The sequence below is a fragment of the Eurypyga helias genome, unplaced genomic scaffold (assembly GCF_000690775.1).
Source record: "Eurypyga helias isolate BGI_N326 unplaced genomic scaffold, ASM69077v1 scaffold23418, whole genome shotgun sequence".
Lineage (NCBI taxonomy): Eukaryota > Metazoa > Chordata > Aves > Eurypygiformes > Eurypygidae > Eurypyga > Eurypyga helias.
In genome coordinates, this window is record NW_010265393.1 from 1 (window position 1) to 9,649 (window position 9,649).

The 9,649-nt window shown below is 58.8% G+C and overlaps 1 protein-coding gene across 1 annotated transcript in view; it reads right to left on the bottom strand.

Moving 5' to 3' along the window:
• Window positions 1-3: 3 nt before the first annotated feature.
• The window catches only part of AIFM1 (apoptosis-inducing factor, mitochondrion-associated, 1), a gene marked incomplete at both ends in the record, with an annotated part of 10,542 nt that continues 896 nt past the window's right edge, over window positions 4-9,649 (bottom strand). The window contains 13 exons of the mRNA XM_010156734.1: window positions 4-40; window positions 412-554; window positions 1,086-1,226; window positions 1,307-1,395; window positions 2,066-2,173; window positions 2,871-2,979; window positions 4,326-4,402; window positions 4,737-4,821; window positions 5,476-5,566; window positions 6,909-7,039; window positions 7,171-7,280; window positions 8,220-8,249; window positions 9,125-9,215. Coding sequence (XP_010155036.1) covers window positions 4-40; window positions 412-554; window positions 1,086-1,226; window positions 1,307-1,395; window positions 2,066-2,173; window positions 2,871-2,979; window positions 4,326-4,402; window positions 4,737-4,821; window positions 5,476-5,566; window positions 6,909-7,039; window positions 7,171-7,280; window positions 8,220-8,249; window positions 9,125-9,215 — 1,242 coding nt within the window. The remainder of the gene's footprint in view (window positions 41-411; window positions 555-1,085; window positions 1,227-1,306; window positions 1,396-2,065; window positions 2,174-2,870; window positions 2,980-4,325; window positions 4,403-4,736; window positions 4,822-5,475; window positions 5,567-6,908; window positions 7,040-7,170; window positions 7,281-8,219; window positions 8,250-9,124; window positions 9,216-9,649) is intronic.

Genomic DNA, 9,649 nt, shown 5'->3' on the forward strand with positions numbered 1-9,649 from the left:
GCCAATGGCTTCGTACCCCACGTTAGGGCCCAGATCGCTCCTGAGAATGGAAAAGCGCTGGTGAGATGCACGCAGGGCGATTCCACCCACCCCGAGCCCTCAACGCCGGTGGCGTGCGAGAGATGGCGGTGCGCAGGCCGACTGCAACGCGTCGGTCTCGTCTGCGCACGTTAGTGTGGAACCAGGAGTCCCGACACCGCGAATCTGCGGCCACCAGCCGCAGGAGAAGCCACCAGCCGCAGGAGAAGCCAGTTGCAGGAACAAGCACTGAAACTCCTTAAGGGCTGCTCGCGGCTGGAAGCTGAAGCAGCTTCGCTACGCTCAGGCAACGCTTGAAGCCTTCACAAGGTCTATCTCCTCGTGGCTCCTGCAACATGGGCAGAGAAGAGAAACCCAAGGAGAAACCATCACCAGAACATGGACTGATGCCAGTAGGGCTTCGCAGCTCCCGTCATGTTCTCTCCAGCCAGCCTTCCGCTCACGACAGCATGATCATGGTGCTCCACACGTCTCCTCCCCAGCTTGATATCATAGAAGCAGGCAGCATCCCCTGCCTGAGAAAGAACCGTTTGGCGAGGACCCAACAAGGACATCAAAAGCTTAAATCGAGGTTCAAACAAGAAAGGCACCGGGGAGAGAGCGAAGGGGAACTGTGAACCGAGGTCTGCTGACAACCCCCAAACACCACCACCACCGTGTCCCGCTCCCCAGGCTACACAAGTCCCAGTTTCTCAGCATTTTTCACCCATCTTTGCGAAAAGGCGGCGGCATCAGCTGTGTTTTTCCACAGGAAGTAAAGTCTCGCCTCACATCAAAGGGGCTCTTGGGCAACAGAGCAAGCCGTGCTGTCACTGGGTTACCCCGACTTCCCCAACCCAGCATGAACACCCAAAAACTCACAGTCGTTACCGCAGCAACGACGCGTGAGCAGACCCACGGCTGCCCGCAGGAGCTGCACCACAGTGGGGCTCGTTACCTGTGACATTTGCCCCGTTCTCCTCATGGAGGCACGCCAGCCCCCGCAACTCTGCGTACTCCGACTTCACGGGCACAACCCGCCGACAGCAAACTCTGCACATACTCACCACCCAGATATTGGAGCGTGCCTGCAGCTCCGCGTTCACCCGGAACCCTCCGAAGTCAGAGTCCACCTCCAGCCCAGCTGACTTGGCTAATTCCACGTTGGGCTCCAGCCCCACCGCGGCCACGATGTGATCAGTCTCCACCTGAGGGGGACCTCGTCATGACCATCTTCATTCTCGCACCGCCCCTGCGAATGTGCCCCTCTCCCTGCGTTTAGGTTTACCTTTCGGCCATCTTTCAGTTTAATCCCCAGCCGATTGCCGGAGACAGAGACCGACTTGACCACGGCGTTTGGCATGACATGAACCCCCTCTGGAAACAAACACAGGGACCGTAACTGCTTGCTCCGGAGCAGACGGCGTCTTTGGTGCAAACCGACGCGGCAGAGCAGGGGCCGGGTTAGGAACAGCAACTTCAGCCGGGAGGAGGCAGCCCAGGGAGACCTGATGGCTCCCTCCGGCTCCCTGAGAGGAGGGGGCAGAGCTGGGGGGGGGTCGGTGTCTTCTCCCCAGGGACAGGAGAAGAGGGAACGGCCTCAGGTTGTGCCAGGGGAGGTTTAGGTGGGGTATCAGGGAAATCCCTTCCCGGGAAGGGCTGGCAGGGTTGGAAGGGGCTGCCCAGGGAGGGGGGGGGTCACCATCCCTGGAGGGATTTAGGAGCCGTGCGGATGAGGTGCTGAGGGACACGGGTTGGGGTGGGCTGGGCTGTGCGGGGGGAACGCTTGGACCGGATGGGCTTAAAGGGCTTTCCTAACCTAAAGATTCTCCGATTCTATTCTAACCTGTGGGTTCTCAGGCCCTGCAGTCTGCTGCCCCAGCTCTATCCCCCCTCCCTCTATCCCCCACTTCCCAACACACGGGAATATACTCTGCACTAACGCAGCAAATGGAACAAGGGGCTCGGGTCTTGCCCACTTCAGCTACACAAACGCCACTGGCCTAAACCCACAGCCCCGCCCCTTGCAGAGGAGGAGCAGCTTCACCTCGTCTGACTTTCTCCGTGGTCCAGTTGCTCAGATATTCTGGCAAGACTTTGCCCATATTCCCGTTCTCTGGGAAGAGCTGAATCACCTCCAGGCCTCTGCTTCGTGCTGAAAGGAAGGCAAAGAGCAGGCTTCTTACAACCCATGGGTGCAGAGCAGCACTCAGGACACAAGCAGAAGCTTGACTTGACGCAAGGAGCTTGACAGAAATTTCCAGATCGTGGAGTTCTGGCTTCTCCTGTTAGAATTACCACAGAGGCACTCAAAAAGCTGCACGTGCTGGACAGTGAGAATCCAGTTGTTCACAACCTCTTTGAAAGGAGTTTTAGGGTGGCTTTTTCATAGAATCATAGAACCACAGAACAGTTTGGGCTGGAAGGGACCTTAAAGATCCCCCATTTCCACCCCCCTGCCACGGGCAGGGACACCTTCCATAGCCCAGGGTGCTCCAAGCCTCATCCAGCCTGGCCTTGGACATTCCCAGGGATGGGGCATCCACAGCTTCTCTGGGAACCTGTCCCAGTGCTCCCACCCTCTGCGGGAAGAATTCCTTCCTGATGGCCCATCTCCATCTCCCTGCCCTGTCACCTCCCTTGTCCTGTCACTCCCTGCCCTTGGAAAAAGTCCCCCCACACACACCTTCCTTGTAGGCCCACTTTTTGCACTTCACAGTTACGATTTACGAGGAGGAATGACCCTGCCACCTGCAGGGCTTCCCGGGAGGCCAGCTCAGCAAACCCTACACCCAAGGCCTCCCGCTCCTGCCAAGGTGCCCGCTGAGGACAAGCTGCTGCAGCACACCCACCTCTCCTTCCCAGAGCACAGGCCAGCTCGCTGCCGAGAAAACCACCACCGATAATTGTGATGGACTTGACTTCCCTGGAAATCTTCTCCAGGCTTCTGAAGTCCTCAATCTGAAAGAAGATTTATTCCCATTTCAAACATCCTCAAACAGGAATGGCAGCAGCAGACCTTCTTCTCCAATTTCTCCCTCTGACATGCAAGCGACTCCCCAGCGTCAAAAAGGAAACGTTTCTCCTTCCTCCCGTTTGTCTCTTGCACAGAAAGAAGCTCCGTGGCTTCCTAAAGTCTGGGCAAGCTCTTCCTGCCCAGGCGACCTCAGTCCGGCATCCTCCCCTGGCTCTGAAGGGCAATTACAATGCAATTCCCAGGTGCAGACGTACTGCAGCACGTACAGCTCTAGGAGGACGCCCCAGCTCACGTCGTCCAGCTCTGCCTTCCCAGACCAGACCTTCGGGGAAGTCCAGCACTGAGCAGGAAGTTCCCCTACAGCACCTTACTCCTTACTCATTCCCTGAACTAGGCTAAGCGGAAGGGTGTGTCCCTGTTCTAAAGCCCGTGTTTTCATGAAAAGTGGAGCTTGTCCACAAAAAGCAACTCCACGGCGCAAACCAGACACCCACTGACCAACCTCCACATCTTCCATTCACCTTGTCCCAAGGTACAGGTTGAAGGTGACGGAATGCCCCGGAGGAAGCAGGGATACCAGGGTCTCAGTTCATCAGAGAATGGTGTAAGCCAGCCCAGGAGCTCCCGGGATCGTAGAATCACAGAATGGTTTGGGCGGGAAGGGACGTTAAAGCCCCGCAGTTCCAACCCCCTGCCACGGGCAGGGACACCTTCCATAGCCCAGGGTGCTCCAAGCCTCATCCAGTCTGGCCTTGGACACTCCCAGGGATGGGGCATCCACAGCTTCTCTGGGAACCTGTCCCAGTGCTCCCACCCTCTGCAGGAAGAATTCCTTCCTGATGTCTAACCTAAACCTCCCTCAGCTTCACACCCGCTGGGGTTTCAGAGCAGCCTCTGCCCCGTCTCTTGCCCAGGTGCGGCAGAACTGTGGCACACACTCATTCCAGAGGGCTGCCAGGCTGGAGTACTGAGGTAGCTCCCTGTGCCTCCTCACGCCCCGGAAGGCTCCCGCCGCTCGCGGCCCGCACTGACCGCGGCGCTTACCACGCGGCCTGGAAGGTGCAGCGAAGTGATGCAGGCGGAAAACTACCCCCACCCCCACTCCCGCTGTCGCAGCTCTGGGGCCTGAGGCAAGCAGAGTGCTCTCCAGAAGGCCCTGCCCTGTTTACCTGCCTGGGGAAAAGGAATGGGGAGCAGACCAGCTGGGGGAAGCAGCTGCCAAGGAAAAGCTGCCCCGGACCCAAAGCGGAAGAGTTACAGAGCTGGGAACAGCGGTAGTGGCTCGGACGTGTTCAGCCCCCGCCCAGCACCAGCAGCACCCCGAGATTACCCTTCGGAACAGCGTCAGCCTCTGTTGTACATCTTTTCCTGCTCTTTCGATGGCGGGTAGATTCCTTGGGGAACCACCTGGGGACAAGGGGGAGGGAGACAGAATGGTACCGTGACCACGTCGCTGGCTTCCCACGCAGCGCAAAGCTATCTTCCATCTGGGCTGAGCTTTCCAAACTGTTACAAAATGCTCTAGTCCCTGTCGCCGTCTGGGCTGTTAACAGGAAAGACCTTCCCAGCATCCCAGAGAAGCTGGCGGAAGCGAGGGAGGTAACAACCCTGACGGCTGGGCGGCCTGCGCCTGCCCAACCAAGCATTCCACGTACCGCGGGAGCTCCCGTCGGCCAGACGCCGCTACAACAGAACGGCCGGCACAAGCCGCAGAGCCCAGGGGAGAACGCCAACACCTTACCAGTGGCAATCAGACATTTGTCATAGGATATCTGGGTGCCATCGCTGAGCTTCACCAGGTTCCCTCTCACATCCATATGCACAACCTGCAGAATCAGACAAGCAGGAGAGCTCAAGCTTCCACCCGCCGCAGGTCGCTCGAGTTCAGCTGGTGCTCAGAGGAGCCAGCTTGGAGGTAACATTCGCCCAGCGTTACATTTTGGGGACTGGGAGGGGAAAGGGAGGCTGGAAGGAGGAACTGAGACAACTCCTCCGGCAGCCAGGTTGGTCTTCCCAGGAGCACTGGGCTCAGACGCCCAACGTGGCTGGAACCATATTCCAGCGGCGTGTAAGACACGGAGGTAGCAGACGTGTCAGAAGCCTCACCATGAACTTTTCCACCTTCCTGCTGTTCCTGCACAATGCTCTTGCCCCCACTATCACTATAGAGTGATCCACCACTCGGATCACTCTCCCTCTGACCGCAGCCCAGTTCCCACTCTGTCACCGCGTCTGCGTGTCCCTGTCCCACGTTCCCTCTCCCTCCGCTCACTGCTCATGGCTTCTCCCACTTTCAAACGTCACTCCCGCTGTCCTTACGGGAAGCATAGTCCATCCCTCCCCACTTCCCCACACCTGCAGGCGCTCCCCTCCGCAGCCAACCCTCCGCACCGCCGTCGGCTTGCTGAGCTCCAGCTCGGCTCCCAGGCTCTGCCTGGGAAGGAGCGTGATGCCGGAACAGCCGCCGGCGCTGTACCCACCTTCTTGCCACGGAGAACTGCTACTCCGCCGTGCTCTATGAAAGGCAGGTCCCCCACGGGCACGTAGAATGACGGCGGCTGGAAATAGATACTGAAAGAAGCTCCGTTACCACGTGGGTTCTGCTCCCTCTGCGATACCGGCCGACAACAGTCACCCGTGATACAAAGACAACCCTACGCATCCAACCACCTCCAGAATTCGTACTTATAGAATCACAGAATCACAGAATGGTTTGGGTTGGAAGGGACCTTAAAGATCATCTAGTTCCAACCCCCCTGCCATGGGCAGGGACACCTTCCACTAGACCAGGTTGCTCCAAGTCTCATCCAGCCTGGCCTTGAAGACATCCAGGGATGGGGCATCCACAGCTTCTCTGGGCAACCTGTTCCAGTGCCTCCCCACCCTCTCTGTGAAGAATTCCTTATCTACCTTAAAGAATTAGGGTGTTCACACCTTTGAAGTTCCAGGGTTTAGATCAACAAGGCTTGACCATGAAAGTCACAAGAATTAAATGAGAGCCACAGTCATGGAATCCTGGAATAGTTTGGGTGGGAAGGGACCCTAAAGCCACCCAGTCCCACCCGCTGCCACAGGCAGGGACACCTTCCATAGCCCAGGGTGCTCCAAGCCTCATCCAGCCTGGCCTTGGACTCTCCCAGGGATGGGGCATCCACAGCTTCTCTGGGCAACCTGTCCCAGTGCCTCCCCACCCTCTGTGGGAAGGATTCCTTCCTGATGTCCCATCTCCATCTCCCTCTTCCCATTTAAACCCGTTACCCCTTGTCCTGTCACTCCCTGCCCTTGGGAAAAGCCCCCCCAGCTTTCTTGTAGCCCCCCAGGCACTGGAAGGGGCTCTGAGGTCTCCCCGGAGCTTCCCTTCTCCAGGCTGAACCCCCCAACTCCCCCAGCCTGTCCCCAGGGCAGAGGGGCTCCAGCCCTCGGAGCATCTCTGTGGCCTCCTCTGGCCTCACTCCCACAGCTCCGTGTCCTCCTGCTGCTGGGGCCCAGAGCTGGATGCTCTGAACTGGGAAGCCAGACCCTCACCTTTACTGTTACCGATTTGACAGGATTTCTGCCAGATCTGGCGTGCGTCTATGGGCATCACAGCAAGACTCAAGCGCTGTTGAGCGCTAACGCTCAGGTGTGAAGCGGCACTCCTCTCGAGACCTGCCAGCACTGCCCCACCTTTCCCTCCATTCCTTAGCGCCCGGCTCCCTTGCAGCATCTCGGCATCTCCGGTGCCGAACACCCCACAAGCTCTGCACACAGCGTGCAACGCTGCCCCTCCCTCCGTCAGCCTGGGCACGAGGCACACGGCCACACGCACACCCCAGGGCTCGGCACCGCGACGCCAGCACAGAACCCCGCCCAGCCACGTGCCCAGGCAGCACTCGGGTCCCTCCGCTCTGCGCTACCCGCCAGCGACACGTACCTCCTCTCCTTGCCGTTCCACTGCTTGAATCGCAGAGTCTCTGTCACGTCGGGATCGTCGGAAAACCACAGTTCTTTGGAAAGAGGAGGGCGCATGTAGGGCAGGGCGGGATCTTCAGACACGATCAGCACCTTTAGTTGGTCATTAAAGACAGGGGCTGTCCCGGTGCCTGGCAACCGCCCCAGCACACCGCAGGGGCTCCGCAGCACGCGCAGCACTCGCCCACCCCCAGCGCGCTGCTCTGGGGCAGGGCAGCTCTTACCCGGGCACCAGGGTCACGAGCCCGAATGGATCTGGCAGCAGCAAAAGCAGCAGTTCCTCCACCGATCAGCAGGCAAGGGACGGGGGATGGGACCCCCGGGCGAGCTAGAGCTGCAGGTGACAGACGGACAGCTTACCCCAAATACAGCAGGGCAAACAGCCAGCCCCAAGGAACAGTCACGGAATCCTGGGATGGTTTGGGTGGGAAGGGACCTCAAAGCTCCCCCAGCCCCACCCCCTGCCATGGGCAGGGACACCTTCCATAGCCCAGGTTGCTCCAAGCCCCATCCAGCCTGGCACCCGATGCCTTCCACATACAGACTTCCCTTGGCAAGCCGCCCTCCTCCTCCACTGCCCTTCCAGCCCGCTACGCGCCCGGGGAACCACGCTCCGCCAAAGCTGGCTCCCGGCACACATCCAACCGCCGGATTCCAAACCATTTGTTTTAAGCGAGACCCGCCCAGCTGAGCTCGGGGACAACGTCAGAGACCCCCGGAGTTCATTTCCAGCATCCAATACACAATTTCAGGAGCTGCACATGCGATCAGGGCGTTCCCTGTCCAGTGGATTCAGCACAGGAGGCACACGCCTGGACTCTGCTCTGGCCAAACAAGGCACGAGCGATCCCGCGCTCGGGTTCTGCGGTGACAGTTGGCTGAGCCAGCAAGAGGGACACGGCCAAAGGATTATTCGACACACCAGAAGAGACCTGAGCGGGGCGTTAGTGAAATCAGCATCTGTCACAGCTATTTGGAAAACAGGAAGCGCGCAGCGTTTGACGGAGCTGCGTGTCTTCTGGAGAACACAAACCAACGCGCCAGCAAGACCAAACCTCTGCGCTGGCCATTCAGTGAGCAGTTCATAAGAACGTAGAGGCTCCCTAAAATGCCAAGGCCTATTTTTCCGTGATTGTATTCTGAAAGGAGACCAACTCCAGAGATCCCAGCAGGATGCGTTTCACCCCACACGCAGGTCCCGTTTCTAAGCCACATGCAGTTATACTGCCCGTGGGGATACACCAGCCCGTTAACAATCACCGCCGAGACTCACCTGCTGTGCCCCGAGGAGCAGCATCTGTGTCTGAAAGAGAAGACACCGACTTAATTGCGCAGAGCGGGCTACCAGGGACAGGGCGGTCAGGGAGCGGCAGGCCGGGGCTGGCTCGGGAGACCGAAGGATGAACAGGCTCCCCACATCACAGGGACAGAGCCGCCGCACGCACAGCCTTGCCGAGACCTCTGCTTCAGCGCTCAGGCTCTCACCCGCCAGCCTCAGCCCTGCTCGGCGTGTTTCACCCTCCCCCTCAAACCAAAGCAACCAGCTCTCTGTCCTGCCTGCAGAGTATTCTTCGTTGGATGCCCCATCAGGTGACACAACAGCCCCCTTCTCGGACCCAAAGCTACTTGTCACAGCCATCATCCTCTGGCTCAGCACTTTGAGATCTCACAGACTGAGGGAGCATTTCCGCCTGCCGCCCTCAAGGGACCACCGAGACCCTAATTAACGGGCCCGATTGCTCCCCCTGCACGTGGCCCAAGCACAGCACTTCTCGCGGGCTCAGCCCACCGTGCACGGGACGGGGACGTGGCAGAGCACAGGATTCTGTGCTGGCAGAACACATTATCCCTCTGGATACCCCTCTGCCAGACGGCGTAAGGGTAAGAGCTAACAGCAGGGCTCAACTCTCTTCTCCTTTGTCACAGAGGACAGAAAGGAGCCCCGAGAGGCAACCTGCTCCGTCCTCACGATTACGCGTGCACCAGAGCCTTGCTCCCGGGGGAAGCCCACCCCCCCCGCCTGTGCGGGGAAGACGCGGGCGCACGAGCGGGGCCGGTGCTGCGAAGGCACCGCTGACGCTAACGTGTGTTTCCAGAAGGGCTCTGTTGTGTTGGCTTCAGGGGTCAGCAGGTTAGGAAAACCAGCCCCAAGCCTCGAACGAGCAGGGCAGTACCCACCGGAGGGAGACGACTGGCTCTGCGATCGCGTGGTTATTGCTGTGACCCGGTTGATGTATCGCTCCTTGTGTTCTCTCAACGTCTTGTACACCTGGAGGCAGACAGGAGACATTCACCTTCGAATCTCATGGCATCGAGGCACCGTTCTGCACCATTTTTCCCCCCCAAGAACTACGCGGTTTGAGAACATCAAATCTACAACCTGAACGATTTGACAGTGTCCCCTGAAATCACATCTCTGAGAGCAAGGAGCACAAAGGCAGTTGAGTGAAGGCAGACGGCTAACTCGCAGGACATGCAGAGGTGCCCTCCCCCCCCTCCCCCCAAACCACATTTATTAAGCATCTTACATAAGCTCCTGTCCCAGTGACTGTTCCTCCTACTATTAAGTACAACAATAGGTTGCTGCCGGCTTTGCCAGGAACACCTGAAGACGTCAGCGATCTAGAAGGGCATCTTAGATGATGACACTGCAAAACTGCAGGTGGGGACAGGCAGTGGGAGAGAAGAGAGGGGAAGAGGCGG